The sequence below is a fragment of the Accipiter gentilis genome, chromosome 7, assembly GCF_929443795.1.
Source record: "Accipiter gentilis chromosome 7, bAccGen1.1, whole genome shotgun sequence".
Taxonomy (NCBI): domain Eukaryota; kingdom Metazoa; phylum Chordata; class Aves; order Accipitriformes; family Accipitridae; genus Astur; species Astur gentilis.
Genome location: NC_064886.1, coordinates 23935863 through 23957559, shown reverse-complemented (window position 1 = coordinate 23957559; position 21697 = coordinate 23935863). Strand labels below are relative to the sequence as shown.

The following is a 21697-nucleotide window of genomic DNA, read 5'->3' as shown; positions in this document are numbered from 1 at the left end:
GTTCCCTCAGGGGCAGCGGAGCAGATCCTGCGTGGAGGAAAATCACTGCTTTTGCCTCCTGCCCCAGTGCTTGCATGCCTTCCTCTACTCTAGGCAGTGTGGGAGCAAGGGGCAGCACTGGGCTTTGGCATTGCTTTTAATTAGTTATCTTCTGCAGATCAGCTGTATTTATTGAAGATGGTTTATTATAGCTGTTAAAATTAAATAAGGCAAAAATTGAATCCAGAACAAATACACTGCTGCAAGTAATCCTTATAATTCACTAGCAATTTTTGCCAGACAACTGTGAGAAAATATGTTCTGGCAGCCTGTGTTCAGGCAATTGGCCAGGAACAGCTATAAATCATGTGTATCTTTTTCTTCCTATTATCTTTCTCACTCTTTTAAAATCCATGGGTTACCAGATAATATATGTTAGAGAGAGAGGAATAAGTATCTTACTGACTTGCAGTGGGGAAAGAAATGTCTGAAGCTAAAACAATGATACATCCAGGTCTGTAACTCCCAACAAGTACAATCTGGGAGACAGGAATAACTGATTTTTTTCCTGGGAGGATATGTGAAAATGGATGTTCACAGACATGAGATGCTGGAGCCCGAGTGTCTTTGGTTTCATGCTTGGTTGTCTGCACTGTGGGAAGGTAGTGTCTTGCTCTGGAAAAAGCTTGCAGTGCTTTCCAAAAGTTTAACAGGTGGAAAGAATTAAAAATTATTTTTAGAGTGGAAATTTCTCTTCTCTGACCCTGCTGCAGCCTCAGTGCAGAGGGGGAAACCTGTGTGCATGTCGGCCGAGTCCCAGCCGGAGCTCAGCTGCGAGGGAAGATGCTCTGGCCGCACTCTTGCTGCTGCTCAGCAGAACATGAAAGGGCTGGTACATGCTGGGCTTGGGTTTGAGAAACAGCTCAGCCCAAGCTTTGAGTTTGGACCTGAGATCGGTTCCTGCTGCCAAGTTTCTGCCTTAATTAGGTACTGTATTGAGGCACCCAGCCTGACACAGCACAGACGCAAGTAGTTTCAGCCCTCTTGTTACTCATTGCTTCCTAACCTCCGTCTGTGAAAGGGGCCAGATTTTGGGGCGCTGCTATCAGTAACGATCAGAGTGGGTTGCTTTTGGGTGCTTCTGGTGCTTGGCATGTGAACATGGGATTTCTATTCCTTAAGCCAAAATAATTGACTCCAGGACCCCGCAGAGCCTGTGTATTCTTTAGGCACATGGTGGTTTGGTTATGCATTGCTCTGCTGTGCTGGCACCGAAACACAGGTTTGCACCTGGTCCACTAATAAAAATAGGTATGCTGAGACTTATTTTCCTTTCCAAAGTATTTTCTGTTCATCATGGAGATGTTACTTTTCCAGCTGGCTTTCAAACATGCTACGCTGTTAAGCAAGGCTGGTTTTCCTTCCTCACCTTTGTAGTACCATCAGTTGCTTGCTTTGTTTCCTTACACCTCCCTCCCCAGTTTCTAAAAAAGGTTGAATTAATATTGGCAAATAGTTCAAGATTAACCAAAATCAGTTATTTACATTAATAGGCTCTTCACAGTATAATACACTTTCTGCTTTCTTAATCCATAATACAACACACTTGTAAGGAATTAATATCTGATGCCACTTAGTGGTTTGTTGTTCCCAATAGAGCACGGAGGGATTACTTTTGGCTCTGTGGGAGATAAATGGGGCAACCCTCACTTCTGGCAGGCAGGAGCCGGCACAGACCTTCCTTGGCAGTGTGCTGCTGGCTTCCTTGGCACCGGCACCGGCTTCAGGTAGCAAATGTGCAACACTCACCAGCTCTTGTGACTTCCCTGTGGGGTGGGATAAGAGGAAAGGAAGGATGGAGAGGCAGGAAGGGACCATGCATGAATCTGAAATGCTTCTGCCTGGGAAAACTGGGTGATGGGAAGGCACAGCTTGCCTGGCTGGGTTTCAAACTGGAGACCAGGAGTAGGGGATGAGGGACATGAGTCTGTCCCTGGTTTTATGGATTTCAGGCCTTGGTTCTGTGCAAACATAGCCGCGTGCAAATTTGTCTTGTTATACTTTTGTAGCTGGAAAGATAGTGGTATCAATTAATACGCTTGGTATGTGTTAAACAGTGGGGAAAAAAAGTGTGTACTATAACGGGAAATACTTGCACAAGACTGTAAAGCCAAGATGAAATATTTATATTTTTCAAAGAAAGGAACCAGCCTTGTTTCCTCTCCCCTGCATCCTGTAATCTAGTTGTTGGAAAACAGCAGGGTTTAGATCTTGCAAAAGGAATTCCTAAGTTGGAAACCAGAGGGGAAAATGGTTTTGTAGCATTTAACTGGAAGAATTAACTGAAAAGAAGTTACAGAAGTGGGACTGTGCGTAGTAAGGAATATTAAATCCTTATATAATGAGCATGTGAGCAGATGAAGTGATAAATGCTGAGATCTTGGGGAGATGAGGGGGAAAAGAAAACTTAGCAGTGGGGGATGTTCTTGCAAAACATCATCTGCAAAGGCGACTCGAGCAGGACACAGCCACTTACAACTTTTCAAAACCAGTTTTTGCTTTCTAAATGAGGAACCTGACATTTTAAAGGTCAGCAGCCAAGGAGAGAGTGACCCCTGTTAAGCAAATGCAATCAGAGACTGTGCTTGCCGGTTTGCCATGTCCTTCACGTCAGGGTACAGTGTTGCCTAATTGCCTGAGGAGACAATTTCTGTAGATGTTTCATAAAAAGACAGATTTGCAGTACCCAAATGAAGGAGGATACCTGCTATTTTCCTTATTTCTCCTTCCTCTAGGAGAGCTAATAAGGGGGCAGTGGGCAAAGAGAGACCTTATGGGAGTTTGAGGGTGGCTTTGGGTAGAGGAGATGGAAGCAGAAGGTGTCTGGTGGCAGGGGGGACCTCTCTGCAGACCAAAGCAGCAGTTAACAGCAGAGATACGCCCTGCCTTGCTAACACCCCAGGGCCGTGGGGTGATGTGTCCCGTGGTGGCATCTCGGTATGTCCCTGCCCCGTCCCAGCAGGGCAAGCTTTCCCCAGCTGCAGCCTCCCGCAGCTGAAGGCTTGGGCTTTTCAGCCCAAAACCCAGCTGGGAGCTGGCTATAGCCAGAGGAAAGATTAGCTGGGAGAACAGATTGGCATTTTTTTTTAAATATCAAGAACCTTAAACTGTGGGTCGCTGGAGCCACTCGCTTCCTTCCCATGTGCTTTTTCTGAAGACCCATGCTGAACTGAGCTAATGTATTCATACAGTGAGAGACCGAATAACCAAGGCAACATAAAAGAAAGCAGTTTTCTTATATTTATAAGTCAGTACAGAACAGGACTGGGCCATTGCAGTGTAACACAAGTAGGTTTTTTTTCCTTTTACTTCCCATCTTCTACAAATTTGGTATTCAAGTTTTAAGCCTGCAGTATGTATTTCTTTGCTCTGATGCTTGGATGTTGGGACTGCTAAACCTTTGAATTATCAACATGCTGAGCATTTTGATCCTTTTATAAAACAGGAATGAGGATTAAATGTTTCTCACAGCATTGCTATTGCAGGACTCGGCGCAGATTCATAGAGGCTCATCTTGCGGTAGGAGCCACATTGTTCTGTAGAACAAACATCCCACCAGACTTTGGCAGGTAGGAAACCATCGAGCCAAAAGCACGTCAGCGTGCTCCAGGAGAGAGACAGATGAGGTTTGGAATTAGCTTCTCTTTAATTAGGATGAAAATAGCACGAAAGAGCAAATGTTGTGTTATCTCCCATGCCATATATCATCTGAGCCCTCAGTCAGAGTTTTCCTATGGATGCACGGCACCCAACCCTGCAGCACCCTGGTCTTCCTCGGCCAGACCTCGCTCTTTGCTGGGAGGTTTGCCAAGGTTTCCTTGAAGGGAAACGGCATCACAGATCACCCTCAGATGGGCTCAGAAGGGTTTGCTGGGACGAAGTGGGCAGTGCAGCACCTGTGGTCTGCTTGGCCAGTGCTACCTCCTTCTGCTTGAGGTTTTACAGGAGGTCTGACCACCACCATGACCCTCACCAACACCAATGTTTTTGTAAAAACGGTTTTGTTTCCTAAATCCCAGATTATTCTTATGTCTTCTTTTTTTTGTGTGTGTATGTAAATAAGACACAAACCTTTCAAGTTTACATGTGTACAATGAGGAAAACAGGTCCCTAAAGACAGGGCGTGGCTCAGAAATCCTGTTAACTTCACCCATAGCTTTGTGCATTGAACCGGTCTAGAAATCCAGCTTGTGCTAAGAGTTTGGAAATGCAAGTGAATTTAGTGGGTTTCCTGCAGGCAAAGGAGAGCCTGGAGAGAGCTGTGCTCCTCCAAGGCTACGATGATGTTCCTCTGCTTTCTGAAAAGCTTTTCCATGACAGGTTTGGCAGTGACATGTGAGCTGTTAGTGCTGGAGACAGAAAACATCTCTGTAAACTGCTGCTTTGATGAAGATCTTGGATGAGCCTTCTCCTGCACCAGCATGCTTATTGCTTCAAATGGGTCCAATGTCTGCTAATAAATCATCTCTTCCACGCGAGGAGGGTTTGATCGAACATCACAGGAGATGTCACCAACGGCTAAACGTAACATTTTCTATTCCATTAGCTAAAGGTGGTAACGTTGAGTATTTCAAAGAAATTCAGTGCTCCCTCAAGCGTCTCTATCGCCAAGCCAGGCAACCAGCAGTGAAATCTCCATGTGCAGAATGACTCCTGATTTTTCTTTCTTGATTGCTTGGTTATCTTTACTCCTGTTGCAAGTCCCGAGCAGAACGGAGTGGGACTGTGCTCCCTGTCTCAGGGCTCCCCAGCTTTGGGAAAAAAATGTCAGCAATTTGGATTTCCTATGAGTAGCCAGTATAACATTTCCTGGGATGTCAGTTCAGTGAAATCTAGATGCTGCTGGGTTTTGGTGGAATTTTTTGTGAGTTTTTGTTTTGTTTTGTTTTTAAACTACAAAAGGACTTTGATGATTTTGTTACCAGAGCTTGGGGGAGGAGAAGAAAGCTTGAACGAGTCTGTTTTATCTTGTAAACTCTTGAGCATCACCGTAAGTCCTGGAGACCCTCAGTGCTGCCACACTCCTGTGTTAATTTGATTCTGCTGAAAGCAGAAGGTGGTTCACTCTTCACGCTTATGTCAAACAAGTTGTCTGTCTTGACTTTTGTGGCCAGCATTCCCCTTTTCCTCCTCGTTCAGCACAATGCTTTGGTTTCCCAGTTGGTTGCTCATGCCAGCCTCCATCGCTTCCCCATCTGCTCTCCAGCCGTCACCTTCCTTCATGCTTCTTAAGACCCTAAAGAGAAAAGAAGAGAAGAGAGCAGCAGTTCCCTCTGCAGAGGCTGCAAACAGTGCTGTGCTGGTGGGTTTGGACGTGCTGATATGAGCAGTGTTGCTCTGCGTTCCCATGGGTGCATCACTTGAATCCGGGTTAAACCTGGATGGTGGCTCGGGGAGCTTTGCATCACAGAGGTCTGTGGCAGGGTCTGCCAGCATCTCCCTGTGCTGCCTGTGTGCCATCCTCTTGGGATCCGGCTGATCCTAGGTTATCGGTCACGCCGGGAAAGGCTGCAGGTTGCATAGCTGCAGTGCACGCTGCTGAGATGGCGTGGAGAAAATGTGGATTCAGCAAAAGCTAAGTAGCACACGACATTAAAAATTCACAAAGGCTTCTCTGAAACCCGGTCTCCCAGAGAAGGGTTTTAATGAGCTGCAGCAGGTCTGAGTGAGAGAGTGGGGGGGACCCTTCCCCAGCGCTGTGTTAGGAAACAGCCCCCGTGCATTGGTCACCCCCATCGGTTTATGCATTTATGGTTCTCAATTTTCAATGAAAAACCACACCAGAGGGTTTTTCTCTTTTTTACACACTTAGGAACTCAGTGAAAACTTAGCCAGGTTTGCTGTGGAAAAGTAAAATAAAAATTGAGAGGCTGTTGTCAGTGTTCAAGAGAAAATGTTAGGATTAAACTGAAGCAAAACTTGATATACTCTGGGATTTTCAAATCTTCCTTTGAAAGCTTTCTTTAAGAAGAGAAGGCAGGTGACCCCATTTTCTCCTGGGGGGAAAAAACCCCCACCAAACGAAAAACCAAAACAAACTTGCAGGCTTTTTTCCAATAGCTTTGTCCTTCAAATACCTTTTTTCCTCATCTTAGATTTTGCCAAATCAAAGCGGGCTGGGCTGAACCGCAGCAGCTGGGATGCTGGAGACAGGGGCTGAAAGGAATTGACTGTGAGATAGTGAGATGGGGAGGTCAGGGGTTCTTCAAAACAAGAGTCTTCACAACCAACAAGAGTTGGTACACAACTTTCCCTCCGCCTTTCGTGCTGATACTAACAGGGTCTGGCTGCTTTTGCTATTAAATCTTGAGTGGAGCACATTAAACAGGCGCTTTGGGGATGCTCTGCCTCAGCCTTTTGCTGTGCTGCGCCGTGACCTACTTGTTAAACCAGCGCCCGTTTGGGTGGGTCGGGGGGGTAGGCTTTTGCTGTGCAGCTCGATGCTGCAGTGGCTCTTGTTCTTATTTTATTCGTCACTTGTTTAAATGTATATTTTTTCATTTGTACTTTATTCTCTACAATGTGGGGCTATGTGGAAAACACAGCAAAATAGCTTTCCCCTCCCTTAAAACCAAAAAGCCTGATAAGAGTCCTGTTATTTTTTTTTAACCTACTTTTGAAATAAACCACCACAAAAAATAAACAGAAAAGATATTAATGCTGCAGCTTTGTTAAAAGCTAGTTGCAGAAGTATGTGATTAAAGATGTGCTTGTTTCATTCGCTGGAGCAGAAAAACGTATTTAGGGTTTTTTTCTTTGCAATCTTTTCAGAGCAGATGCGCCTTCCCTGCAGGATTGTTCTGCTTCGGTGCTGCTCAGCTGGTTTGCTGAAGCAAACGGATGAAAGACTGTGGAAAAGATCTACATTGTTTGCTTTAGAGATGTTAAGTATCTTTGACAGGACTGAGACACCCATCCTGCCCTGGACAAATAGCTGGAGACACTCAGCATAGAGCTTACATTTTTTTCTGAGAAAATAAATGAGAAATGCAGAAGCTTATTAAGTGGGAGCGTAAAATTAAAGCAACTGTGCTGGACTGAGCGAGGTTTTGCTTGGCTGCTCTCCCTGTGCAACAACAGGGAGACGGGATGGGCAGCGCTGGAGACTCACAGGAGCATCCTGTGGGGAGGGACCACTCTGGCTGTCCCTTATATCGGGTCCTGAAGCAAAGATTACCCCCCAAAAAGAAGTTTCTGGAGGAGATTTGGCTGTTAGCAAAGGAGTTGCTTGGAGAGGGACCATCGAACATGAGCAGTAGTTTGGTTTAAAGCCTGAAACTTTTTTCAATGGGAATTTTGAGACCATTGAGTTTCAAGAAGCGAAATGTTCGTATTGCAAGAGATCAGTGTTGTAGGCTTGTGCCTGGACTTCACAGTTCAGGGCTTAAGACGAGGAAGCAAGTTACTAATTACGCAGGTTCTGATTTGCTATTCAAGTACCTATTCAGTCCTGGCACAAGGAGCTGGAGGTCCTATATGCTGCCAATGATAATGCAGTAGGGTAACTTTTTCTGCCTTTTGAGAATGCAAATGAGGTATCTGCTTTTCAAGCTAGTTTAATTTGGTGCCTTCATCTCTGTGCAGCTCGTTAGCGGAATGGAAAACTGTTGATGCTGCCAATGCAATCTGGATATTGTTTCATGGGACTGCAGAAAGCTATGAGTTTGTAGCTCTCTAATCCGCAGTAATTTGCTGCTAATTTGTCAACAGTCAACAACTCCAATGGCTACCGCATCAAAACAGCCACGATGCCACTGCCTTCCTCTTACCAGTGGTAGTAAAAGGTCATTTCTAGCAGTGCCTTTCATCTGCTGCAAGGGTTTTACTAAGCACAGAATAATGCCTATTTTACAAGGGGGAAACAAAATCACAGCATGACTGTTGCCAAAGGCAGAAACCAGGTGAGATTTCAGACTTGCCTGAGGCTGAGTGGCTCATTTCTGACATGGGGAGACCCCTCCATCCCCCAGGGACTGGGTGCAGCCGTTGTACCCTGCAGGCTGGTTCTGGCTCTTACACTAAATCCTTCAGGTAAGTTGAAATGCAACTTCTGCTGTCATAGATTAGGAAATCCAACAAGATGTTATAGTTGCGTTCATTGCAATTTTTTTAACTGAGCACTCCGCTTCCCCAGGAAGGGCAGCAGCTGAAACACCACCCATAACTCCTGCCCAGGCTGTCCTTGGGAGAGGCCAGCACCATGGCACGGCCGCAGCCGTCCCCGCTGAGCAGCTCCGCAGGAGCTGGCAGCAGCACCGGCTCTGCTGGCGACACCGTGCTGCGTCCATGTTGAGTGGGGTGTTGCAAGCCCTGCCGAGAACAGCCTAAAACCCCAGGGAGGTCCTCTCCCTGGCTTGCCCTGGCCACACCAGGACCACTCTTTTGAGGGGCAACACCATGCATTTTCATAAATTTCTCCTCTTCTGCTTAAACACTTGCCTCTTCCTTTTTTTTGAAGCCAAGTGCTGGGTGTAATGAAAACAGAGCAAACGCTATCCTGATCCTCTGAAATATTCACCTGCACCTTAGAGAAGAAAAAGTAAGTGAGAATGGATGGTTAATGGGGAGCAGAGCCGGATTAGGGCTGTTTGGTGCCTGTTTCCGAGCTTTCCAAGAAATCTGGATTTAATAGGCTAGTGTTGGCCTCTGCTTCAGCTTGATTGAAACTTCCTGATATATCATGCCAGGTTCACTTTTTTTGATGTTTCTGCCAAAGTTTAATGATCAAGTTTGACAACTTCTGTGCTGGCAGTCTGCCTGGAGCTCATAGTTCCCGAATGTTTCAGCTAATGCATTCCCAGCTGGGGCACGGCACAAAATTACATACATTGCCTTTCTAAATCTGTTTACTGAGTTGTCCTTAGTCAGAAGCGGGGACATTAATTTGGCAGAGGAGGTCAGTATGATGTTAATATCTTCCCTTCTTGCTCTTCCAGTGAAATAACACCCAAATTTGGACAATATTGTAGTCTTAGAGAAATGGCTATGTACACACTTGCTGGGCAAGCTTGCTGCAGATCTGCAGCCCCATAGGCCAGGCTCTGCTATAGTCTCCTCTGCTGCAAGTATAGTAATGTATGGTCCTCTCTTCTCCCTCGTCAGAGGGCTGACTGTTTTGCTGCTTTTTGAGGAGCGAGAGGGCCCTGTACAGACTGCGATGTGTTTTAGGAACGTGTGAGTAATTACTGTCAGTAAGCGATGGTGTTTTCCCACGTGATTTAACTTAAGATGAAGAACCTGCTATCTAAAATTTTCTTCCTTCTCTCTTTCCTGTTCAGCCTGGTCTTTGGCAAAGCGTGCATCTGCTGCTGCTTTCCAAGGAGGCCAAATGCTGGGTGTGCTCTGTGGTCCAAATTTGCTGCCGGACTCAATGCACAGAGTTGTGGGGCTGCTTGTCTTTGAGCTGTTCCCTAAATTCGGTGGGATACACAGTCCACCTGAGAGGTGCACTGGCGTCGGAGCTGCTGTGCCCACACTGTGGCTGCTCCAGCAATTTCCTGAGAGTATTGGTCATGCCCTCCTGTTCTGGCTGGGTGCGGGAGGGAGCTGTAACTCCAGGGTCCGCTTTTCAGCAAAATGAAGCTTTTGACTGCCTTCCTGGAGATGGAAATGAAGCGGCCTTCTGGTAAGCTCTAGAAGTGATGTTTTAACTTGTCCCCACAGAGAAAGCCAGGTTTCCCTCTGGTGCTGAACATAGCAAGAGGTCAGGCATGGGTGTACCTATGTGGTCTGTCCCCAGCCACCCTGGAGGGAAGGCACTCTGCAATATGTAGCTACCCATGGTAGCTTCTCAGAGGATTTTGTTCAGATAAGGTGAAGGTAACCTGGAGTTCAGAAATACGCGAGCTCCCTTAGGCCCCATCTCATTGTTGTAGGAGACCTGAAGGAGAGCACACCGAGTGCTGTCGTGGCTTTTTGTCTCTGCCCATCACCTCCAGCTTTCTGCCTTTCGGCATATCCATTTTGCCTTAAATGGAAGGAGAAGTTTTGAAGTCAGGATTTACAATTTTGGGAACACTGGAGCATGGAGTGGTCTTGTATTAATGACAAGCTGTGCCGTCTTTATGTTTTATTTCCCTTTTAGATCAAATGTTTAGAGAGGCTGTCAGTAGCTTGTGTGGTTTGACCGGAGGTTTGGTAGCGGAGAGCCTGCTGGTGTTTTTGAAATGCAGCGTTTCGGGAGGGTGACTAAAGAAGGGGTCTGCAATAAGGCTGCCTGGGAAATAAACAGAAATTTTGGCAATCAAGTGGTAGGGATCAAAGGTTGATGATGTTTCAGGCACTTCTCTCCATACAATCCCCTCTAAACCAGAAATCCTAGTTTTGTACAACTGTATCTACAACTTCATTGCATGTTGCATCCAAGAGTTCAAAAAGGAAAAGAAGGTAGGGAGTGTGGGGAGAGAAGATGCTGAAGGCACGTTAATGGAGAGGGAGGACAATATTTGGGACAACAGAGAAAGATGGGGCTGAGTAACAATGGAGAAAGTAAGGCGGATATTTGAATATGTGGAGAATCAAAGCCTTTGGGAGAGAGAATTGGGCTCTTTGGGTCAGGAGGCTGCAAGCTCTGCACAGGAATCTGCTGTTTTGCCATGGTGGCTTGTGCTTGTGTAACTCGGGGGGAAACAGTTTCAATGGGCAAATAAATCAAAGGTGCTAAAAAGCTATGGTTGTTCAAAGTCAGTCAGCCATTTAATAGCACCTAATATAAAGGAGACAGGCTGAGGCCAACTAAGATGAAAAATAACTAGAAGCAGTGGCAGTTTTATGTCTGGAGCTAAGCTGGGTCTGCTGGTGGCTGCAACAGCTTGGAAATGGAGATCTCCTGATGGGGCAGAGTGACGAAAGGGGGGAGAAGGCCTGTCCCCAGTCTCTTTATTTATTTATTATATGCAATGTATTTATGGTACTTAGCCCAGAGGAGCCCTGAGGTCTCCTGTGTGCTACCACACTGACCCATGGTGCGCGTCCATCCGGGCTGCCTCCCCTCCGGCCCCTCTTGGCTGCCCAGGCTGGAGCCCCAGAGGCAGGCACTGAGAGTGCAGGTATTGCCTCTTAACAGGAACTATTTAGCAGGAGGTTGCTTACTGCAAGCTATGGTTTCTCTTCCTGAACGTTTTCCCACTAGTCTGCCCAGAGCTAGACCAACATGTTCATGTACAGAGTGTCCCCGGGGGCCAGATCACCTGCGGTTTTCATAAACTATCAGAGAGCAGCAGCACGTGGAGGGACTGACTCAGTATTTTCCTTGTGCCACTACAGATGTGAAGCAAATGTATTGAAATTGGCTGTTGACATTCATTTTCTTCTTAAATTGCAAGAAAAGAAATCTAATTAGCAAGAGGAAAACTGAAACACGTTACCTCCTGTTTTCCATAGGCAAATGGGGGATTAAGAAAGCTTTGTGGACTACTGGCATCTCTGTCTGAATCCTCTTCTAAATGTTCAGGTAGGGTTTGTTATGGCCTCTATTAAGCAGCAGTTGCATTGAACCTGGCCAGGCTATTTGCACTCTGGGGAAGTCTGATCCCAGCATTTAATTTGTAAAGAACTGGGAATTTCTTTGGAAGACATTCCTAAATAGCTATGGTAAAACATCCAAAGTCAATATATTGGGTGAGTGCAGAAAAAAAACAATTTAAATCAGCTCATTACAGCTGGGTGAGGATTATCTGGGAAACTGAAAAAAAGTAGAGTCTTCACAAAAGACAGTGGGGGAAAATGTGCTATATTACTCCTGCATGTCTCCCTGCTTACCGGCCTACATTTGATAGCTATCTATAGCTGCTATTAAAAAGAATTTCAAAATTACTTCTAATTCTAGGATGACAAAAGGCTTGATTTGATGATAAAAGCTGAGCAGCTTAGGGAAAATTCTGGCATGTTATTGGGCATTGCTGCATGCCCAGGCTATTTCTGGTGGCAATGAGGTGCAGGTTTCTGACTACAATGGAAATCCCCCCTTTTCCCCAGGCCAGGTCCTAAAGGGAAGATTGCCAGCCATCGTCTGCTTGGTACATGCATACTCATCATCCTAGACAAGAACCAGGCTTTCAGTCATTCCTCAACATCTTAGGCTGACTGATGTGGTCACTTTGAAATGAAAGTCACTTTCTCCCCTTTTTAATGGAAATTAAAAGGTTAACCCTGGCACAAAAAGGAGCCTCAGTCCTGCTGTATCAGTGCCCGCCAAGGATTTTGAATATGCACCAGTTCCAGTCATACCACGAAACTGCATCATCCGCTGCAGAGCAGAAAGGAAAAGACCAAAATTGCCTTCATATTTTTTTTGATGAACTCCGTGCTTTGATGCAGAGAGAAGTACCTTCAAATTGCTGAAGAAGAGCTGATCTTTATTACTGGGGTGAAAGACTAGGGAGGGTTATTGGCTGACTTCTTAAGAGATGTTCTTATATTTGCTATGTGCACTTTATGTCTCTATAAGGCCTCGTCTGAGCATAGGAAGGAAAGATGTCCCAGGAAGATAAAGAAATCCCAAAGGTTTGAATTAACTCATAGCAAAAAGAAAACGGTGATGCTGCATGTGGCATTTGCCACTGGGTTGTTGTGCCTGTGCACAGCCAGCCCTGGAGCGAGGAGTGCCGTGGGTTATGCTCATGGGAGCTGTGGTGGGGTCACTGGCAGAACACAGGAGACACCACCTTGAAACTGCATTAATGGCAAGAAGACGAAGGAGGCGATCATGCCCAATACACAGAAGAGCATTTATCAAGTGTTTTCCAATGAGTTGAGTAAGCAAACCCCCAGCTCCTGAAGTTCAGTCCTTGGCTTTGTCTGTGTGGGAAACGGTGACTTCTTCTGTACCAGCCTTTGCATTCCTGTCCCAGCATCCACCAGTCAGTCCCATCAGCAATCTCAACCAGCATTAGGAAGTGCACAGGAGAGTTTCAACCAGAGATTATCAGCTGTGATGGAAACATCAGTCCGTCTTAGGTTATCCAGGAGGATTGTTTGGTGTGGTACCAACCCTTGCAAAAACATCTGGGCTGGGCATTAGTTAACTTTCAAAAAAAAAGGTGAATTTGGAGTCATTCCATAAATTCCTTTTGCTAGAAAATTACTATAATTGTAGTAATTTCCTTTTAACGATGTGCGTTACACCTCATTAGCAAAGACGTTTGCAGGGGCTCCATTCCAGTGGCAATGGCACTGTCCCTGTAAGGAGCCACTGAAACGTGGGCTGTGCTTCTCATGCAGAGCTCCCGTGGCTTCGCAGCTTCAGCCAAAGCTGGAGATGAATCACCAGGCCTGCTTCCAACCAAATTCACTTGCCCCCGAAGTAACACTGTAATATCGGAGTCAAACTGGGTGGATAATTTTCAGCTGGCTGCTATGTGCCTGCACGAGTTGCAGAGGGGTTGCGGATGACTTTGGGAGCGGATCAGGTGCTGCTGTGATCGCACCCCTTCTTTGGCCAGTGGAAAGGTTCATCACAGATCAGGTCTGTGGACCTGGACGTATTTTTTCCTAACAGCCCAGGACTGAAAACTCGTATCCAGCTTCATTTAAATGAATAAAGCTGCTCCTGCTGACCTCCAAGGGGGCTGGATGAAGGGTCCAGGGTAGAAGCCAATCCACGCTCTTGCTGACTCATATATCTGCATGCACACACCCCCAAGAAAGAAGAAAAAAATAGAGCTGTCACTTTTATTCACAGGCCACAATAAAATCCAGTTTGCTTACCCATAGCTCTGTTGGTGCTTGCACACTAAGCGGAGCTTAAAGCATTTTTGAACTCATAGAGTAATAAAAATAAGTAATGAAATATATTCATAATATAGCTAGAAAATATATGAGCAGCCTCAACCTGATGTAATTGAAAATGGATTTAGCAAACTCAGGCTCAGAACAGTGACCTTATTTTGTAGATGCTTTAAGCTATTTGTATTGCCGAGTGAATTTCCCAAAACTCAGCTATTAGATTTCCTATATTTTGGACAATTTATGATCTTAGTTTGATTTTTCCCCCGGCTGCATTAGCAGGTGGGAGCAGTCTGATTGTGTGAGTTAGAAGGCATAAAAGCTGCCTCTAGACTCCTCAGATTTTAACGATGGCAAATGGAGCAATAATGAAATCCCAGTTGGGGCTTCCTGATAGTCTCTGTTATATCTTTCTCTCTCCAGTTAGTTTTAACTTTGATAACTCTGTTTGGCCAGTAATTTGCTTTAGTCTTTGCCCATGATTGAATTATTTTGAAAAACTAGAGTAAAATAAAGATTACTCTCAGGAAAAAACGATGGTAGAATAGCTGTGGCCTGATTATCTCTTTTCTCAGCTGATCAGCGCCAATGTACATGATTTCTAGTTGGTGGCGTTCGTCCTTGCTGCCAGCTTAGGTGTTGACTTCAAGTGCCGGGTGGGGGTGGGTGAAAGTAAGTTGCCTGCCTTTAATGTGGTCATCCAGATGAAAAAAGTCACAAAGATTTCTTTAGATCTTAAAAGTGATGGAAGCTTTATTTTGTTTAGTGAGATTTGGTGTGGAGTCTCAATTTTTCTATAATCCTTCCTATCAAAAGTAGCTACGTAGGGGTGAAGTGTCCCCAGACAAGCTCCTGCAGGGCAGGGCATGGGTGAGGTTGAACCGTATGATTGACGCTGCCACTCTGCTACAACGCCTGCCAGTTCATTTGGAGAATTTGTATCTCTCAAGTCCAGGAGCTTTCAGCGAAAAAGCAGGTTTCTGGAAGTCTTATCCGTTCTTTGGCAAGTGCAGGCACTTCTGCTTTCAGAAAAAGCTTGCTTTCCTGTGACTTTCCTGATAAGGCTGCTCCTGGAGCACAGCATCTCCATCAGCTCTTATCACGGCACTCGCTGGCAGGTGGACCTGGTGTTCGTAATGCTGTGGTCAATCCTCCTTGCCCAGGATTTTCTGCAAGTTTAATTTTAACTGCCAAATCCCAGCCCTGTCTGCTTCCTCTTATCGCCTGAGTTGCCCAAAGGGTTCCTTGCCCACTGGGCACCAGCAACCTGCAGCTTTCAGGCTCTTTCACAATTATAGATATGCAGCTCAAGGATTATCTTGTTACTCTGGAAGGCTTTTGCTTTGTGTGTTCGTGGACAAGTATTCCAGCTTGTATTAAATAACAGTCAGCTTTAAGCTGACTGGTACTTTGTGGTGGTGTTTGTTGGGGGGTGAAAGTCTCAAGTGTTGTTTACGAGTAAAATTTGTACTTTTATTCAAATTTCTGCCAGGGGCCAACCAGTTCTGTGGGGGTCTCCAAACAATAAAAATGAAATAAAATTCACTGTCACCTCCTCCTTCTTCTGGATCCTTCATCACAGAATCATAGAACGTTTTAGGTTGGAAGGGACCTTAAAGGTCATCCAGTTCCCATCGCCCCGCCATGGGCAGGGACACCTTCCACTAGACCAGGTTGCTCAAAGCAGCATCCAACCTATGCTTCCACCTGGCCTTGATCCTTCACCCATCCTGTATTACTTTGGGCTGTTAAATGCCAAAAAAATCGGTGTGCGTGCTCTTGTTTTTCAGCGATCTAACCCGTCATGGTAGTTGGTACCTGCGATTCTGGAGGGGCAAGATAGGAATCAGAACAGCATTTTGGCACAAGTTTTAAACACCGACATTTCAGAGGCTGCAGCAAAAATGCAGCCTGGCACACATTACTTAAAAGAAAAAAAAAAATCAAGCAAGAGTAAAATGAAAGACAGGTTATAAGATATAAGCTAGGTAAAGGAAAAAGATTTTTTTTCCTTAAACTTAGAAACACCTTTGTGTCTTTCAGAGGTGAGCAAACTGTAAATTTGGATTAAAATACTCTCCTGAAAAAAATCACTTCATTTTACAGTTTCTCTTTCCCAGTAAGTTGATTTATGTGACTTTCCTGGGAATTTAATTCTGCCTGCCCTCTGTGTGGAAGGACAATTTTGAGGTGAACAAGCACTGATTTAAGGTTTGCAGGGACTGTACCCGAGATGAAGAACTTTTTAGCCGTCATGGGATAGAAATGCCTTTTGATCTTGTTGCTTGAAGACATATATTCATTGCCAGTCAGGATCAGAAGAAACCAAACCTTGATCTTGGCTAGGATACTGCATAAATAGGAGCACTGTGGGGGAAGCTTCTCATCCAGTTGTGCAACGTGCAGAGATGGAGGTGGATGGTGTGGATGGGGCTCTTGCTCTGGGCACAGTCTTTTTATCTCCTTCAGCAAAAGAGCGTCACCCCTGGGTTAGCCTCCAGATGACACTGGTGGGATGCTTCAAGCAAGAGGTACTTGTTGAAGTACAGATGCTTTAGTTTTCTGTAATCAGAAGCAGACAGCAAATCTGGGACCCATCCTCTGAGCTGTGCATTGGTATTCTTCACCCTGCCTGCTGCAGAGAAGTCACGTTTTGGGGAAAGAACGCAGAAAAATAATACAGGCAGCTGGGCATTCTCTGTAGCTATTGTGGTGTTCTGACAATGATACCCTTTTCACCCAGTGTTGCTGTAGATTTTGTTCTCCTGCTGTGTTCCTTTCGTAATTGCCAATTAAATAGGCATCTTCGACTCAATTTATCACTGGTCTAAATTTGTCTTTCAGGCAAGGGAAACTGGGTTAGCATTTGGCAATGCAGGTATGTTTTAGGAGCAGAAGACTTATTTATTTTGGGGAAGAAATATTGATGTGCGTGTGGTAAGTTGGCTAATTTTGTCCTCTAGCATCATTTCCTGAAAGAAAAGCAACAGGGTTTATAATTGATTTGATTAAATAATAGATGATACATTCTCCTACTGTGAAGTAGGCAGCATTTCCAGTCTATGAATCTTCTGTGGATATGAATGGAGAGACTCTAAACAGTACATGAGCGGGGGTAGTTATTCCCCTCTAGGCACTGCTGCACACCAGAGCACAGTGTCAGCGACATGAACAAGAAACTTGAGGTAAATTAAAGTTCCTTTAAAGTTTCTTTTTTCTCTCTCCTATTGCTTTATCACTGAATTTCTTCATAGGAGCTTTCTCCAGACCTTCTCACTTCCAGCTGTGGCTTTAAAGATGTGTTGTACCTGTCCACAGCACACAGAGAAAGGCTCCAGATTTGACAGTTAGGCATAAGCCTTTGTCACCTTATCAGCAAAAGTTGCAAAGGACTCCTTTTTATATCCCCTTGTACATGGAATTGATAATTCTTTTTTTCTTTCTTGGTCATTTAAGTAGGCCGTAGTAAGCCTAGTATTAAATTGACACTGGGGCTAATATATAAAATAATACGCAAAGTGAATGGCCAGATTTTAAAATCTGGATGTTGTTTTTTGATCTCTGAGTTGAGACCAGAGACACTTTCCCCCAAGCATTGACTGTCCGCAGGGCCATTTTGTACAGCTGGACATGAGGCTGCTAAAGTGCCTGTGCGCTTCTGGCCAGAGCCGCTGTCAAAATAAACATTCAAGGATGAGCTTGGAGCTTGCTGCTGAAATTCCTGCAAGTTCATCTCTAGGTGCCCAGGAAAACATTATTAAACTTCTGTGTTTGGACTCCTTTGCACGCTGGTAGGCTTGCCAAAAGGCACCCAGCAAGCTGTAGCCCGTATGGCCAGGCAGATGGATTTTGTGCGTCATCAGGTCCCTTTAGAAGTAAAGGCACAACATTAAGATGGCATGGTCCTTGTGTGTTTAAACAGTTGAAGCAAGAGGTGTCTTGTTATGCTTGGTAGCTGCTATTTTGCATTTCTGTCCAGAGCTGGGAGATGCGTTGTGTTGGAGAGGATGCAGCTGGATGGAGAGGGCAAAAGATACTGCCAGGTCTGTCATTAATTCCAGCCCTGGGTCTTTGCCTATCTATTCTATGTCCCTTAATGAGCATCCTGCATAATTTGAACATACGGTAGACAAAACGGTCCATAATTTCTTAAATGTAATTCAGTTTTAGGATGAAGCTTGCATGCTTTTCCTCTTCAGGCTTGAGTCATGCTTTGGGTTAATAGCGCAATTAGTTGCTAATGGTCAGTGCACCCATAACCAGGAGCCATGACGCTTCGCCTCCAGTGCTGCTAAGTCCCACTCTGTGGCCAGTGAGCTCTGCATTGGTTGAGGGCCAGTTCTGCAGAACCACTTTGAGATAATTTTGGTCTGAATTTTTAAATCTGAGCATAACTCTTGATTTTCAGCTGTTGTGCCCCTCACTTTGCCCATTCCCTAATGGTGGCTGTGTTGCTGTTTGCAGATGATGGGAAGCTGTCCCTGGAGGAGTTCCAGGCCTTTTTTTCTGACGGGACGCTCAATGAAGAAGAACTTGAGAAGCTCTTTCATACCATTGACTCGGACAACACCAAGTAAGTTCCCTGTGCTGACATCCCCCTTTTTCACAGAGCCTTTGGATCACGGCGTTAGTGTGCAGGGGCAGTGCTGCTCTGCAGAGCTAAGCACCACAGAGGCTGCTGGGGTGCGACTTGCTTTGCAAAACTTTGAAAAATCTCCATTTCTGCTTGGTTCATGTCTCAGCATGATGGCCACTATGGCTTCTTTTGTCTTGGTGTTTTTTTCAGGCTATTTTCTTTAGTGCAACCTGATCTTTATGGCATCTGAAATGATGCTTAGTTTTACCCATGAGGGCATTTATATGGCTCTTCAGCTTTTCCACTTTATCTAAAAGCTTCACTCTACTATAAAAGGCAACTGTGTGAATCTCTGTAAGCATAGTCCTGTCCAGCTGTTTTACACAATCAAACTGGAATGATTTGTGGTCTTGTCTCTTTGTGATGTCTCTCTCCCCTGCACTTGGACCATGCCTGCTGTGCCTCCCATCCAAAATATCCCCTGGAAAGTAGTAATTGCTTTAGCACTTAATAGAAATGAGCCCCCTTCTCTACGAAGTTCAGCTGCGTGGAGGCCATCACAAGCCCTGCAGCCGCTGGTGTAGATGCTTTGCCTCAGCTCAGATCCCAGCAGCTTGATGTGGCTATACGTCTGTCCGCACAAAGCCTGGGCAAGGCAGCAAGGGGACGGATCCACGAGCAGCACTGCGCGGTCTGCATCGCAGCTGCAGTCGCAGCAGGGAAAAACGATGACCGAGGAGGGCTCTAGGCGTTCTTTAGGTTGATGTTACATCAAATTTGAAACTAAATATGCCACCTAACCGCTCTCACTGAGAATCAAGCTTTTGCAGGCTGCGCCGAGCTATCAAATTAAGGTGACAAGCATGTTAGCAGCTGATGTTTCCTTCCCCTCCACCTGCTTTTGCTGTCTCTCCTTCAGCACCTCCTCTGACTGCCTTTGCCTCTGAAGGGGTCCAAGGAGTTTGTGGGTCCCCTGATGAGTGTCTGGCACTGATGGTGTTTGGGATCAGCACAAGGCTGTGGGGTCTGGGGGCCCCAGTGGGACCCCCCCCACCTGCAGGTAACAGTGGTGCTGGGCACTGGCACACAGGACACAGCCCACTGGTGGGTTTTCTCTTTCCAAGAGGAACCCGTCTTCAAATGCCTGAGTAGTTTAGGCTGTTTGGAAATACAAATGAAAAGCTTCTGGCCTTCTTCAGCTTTGAGTCATATTCCAGTGTGACTCTTATTCCTTTAGAGAGAAAAACTCTGTCCAAAAAGCAGATGAAAAGATAATCCAATTTCAAATGAGAAGTCTTGCAGTAAGTGCTTAAAAAATAATAGTCTGCTTAATTATAAAGCTAACTGGCAGCACACAGATCGAGTCTTGCCCGTGTGAGTGGTGCATGCTTTGCCACCCATCCAAAACATCCCCTGGAAAGCAGTGATCATTCTAGAGTGTGCTGGTACCAGAGCAGCAGATGTAAAACTCATCGACCCAATACAAGGGCTGCTGCTGAAGGCATTTCTGAAAGCAAAGTAATTGTGAGGTTTCTCAAAATCCAGTCTTTGCCGTGCGTCTAGTTCCCAAAACTTATTCCAAGATCAGAAATGCCAAAGACCAGCTTGGTGTTGTCACGACCCAGACTGGACAGACCAGGGAGTCGTGTTTAATTCGAAATTCCCTCGGGCTAAGTTAAGGTGAAATGGCACCAAACAATCAGTTAAAGATTTTATTTATGACGGGAGCAAACTGAACTGGGGAGGCGTGGTAGTAGGTGGCAGGGTTTCTCACAACAGGAATTGGCATAAGACTACTTCTGTAACCCGTGTAACCATATACATCAATTCAGGGAATAAGGAGATCCCTCCCACTGAGCCACGAGGTTCAGAGCAGACCCCCTTGCTTTCCAGACTCCTCCTCAGAGAAGGGCCCAGCGGCAGCTGGATCTACTCTTAGTCTCAGACTTGGTCAAGAGTTTATATCTTGAAACAGATGAGGTGTAGGGATTGTGGAAAAGGAAAGAGAGAAGACAGAGAGAGAAAAAGGAAGAGAGAAAGATCTCACCAGTCCTGGGTCCAGCGTTGGTTCTGTCAGCCAACAGGTCCTGTTCCAGTGGGCTTGCGCACCTGGGGTTTCAGTCTGTGTCCTTTTATCATCCTTGCCCCTCTTTCGGGCAGGCATCCGAACTCATCAGGTTAATGAGCAGTTTGTGAGCCTTTGGGCTTGGGGGTCGTTGGTGGAGTAACTTCTTCCCTGCAGACATAACCATTGTTTTATCTTTGTATCAGAACAGTTTATCAGGACAGGGAGCTGAGCTCCCCCTCCTGTTGCTGATGTCTGAGCTGATGGGCTTTTCACTTCGGTTCCTTGCTGTGCAGAGTTTGTCTTTAAGCAGAACTTGCCCCACCACAATGTTTGAGACATTGACTCTTTCAGTCTCTCACAGGCGTATAGTATTCACTGAATAATTAATCAAAGGAACTTAAGTGATCTTGTTATTAAAATTAGCTGGGAATGATCCATCCCTTCTAATGGTTCCTCTTCAATAGACACTAGATGCTGCCTTGCCCTTTGTGGATCTATTTATTGAGCTCCGGGTGATGATCCTGGGTGGGCTCTCTGTAGACCTGCCTCTGTTCTGAAATAATTTCTAGCATTGCCTGAGCTTATCAGCCTTCACCTGGCCTTTGAAAGAATGTAGGGAGCTGATGTGCATAAACCAGGGTGCATGGGGCTTAGTGTGTTCGTTTCTTCTGGCCTTCTTCAAATGGGAAATTGAATTGCCGTCCATTTTTGTCTGGGGATTGTAGAGAATCTGCAGCTTGCTCCAAGCCTTAGTAAGGGATGTCTTCTAAACTGGACAGAGAGAAAATGTGTCATTTCTAATGTCATGCAACAGTGCTGCTGGCAAGCAGGGTCTTGCTGAGTAGCTCTTGAGCGTGGCAAGAGTTCCCACAATTCAGTAGTATTTTTCTTTTGCCAAGCTGGCTTGATTCAGTCATCAATACCCGTTAGGGACCGATACTTGCACAGAGCATGTAGCATCTGCTGTTCTTGGCTGGAAGGAAAAGCGATGAGTTGGTCACCCTTCCAAGTTAAATCCTTGCATGAAATTGGCACTTGCTTATTGATTTGGAAAGCATAGACACCTACAGTAAATTTACGAAGTTGGGGGAAGAAAATAGTCCTCATTTTTTATCTGCAAGAGCTCTCAGTCTCCAGAAAACCTATTTCAGAGCTGGGCTTCCTTCTGCAAAAGTGCTTTTCACTATGAAACGAGTAGTTTGCTTGACTGCAGTCAAGTTGTGTGTGTGCTCTTCACCTTGCCCTGTCTTTTGTTCTCCTCCACACAGTAAATTGGTGGGTCTGTGGGA

At 45.5% G+C, this 21697-nt stretch overlaps 1 protein-coding gene across 1 annotated transcript in view; it reads left to right on the top strand.

Moving 5' to 3' along the window:
• NECAB2 (N-terminal EF-hand calcium binding protein 2) overlaps positions 1–21697 on the top strand; it is an 86098-nt gene that overhangs the window by 23115 nt on the left and 41286 nt on the right. Inside the window, exon 3 of the mRNA XM_049804377.1 lies at positions 18229–18337. Within this exon, the coding sequence (XP_049660334.1) occupies positions 18229–18337 (109 nt within the window). The remainder of the gene's footprint in view (positions 1–18228; positions 18338–21697) is intronic.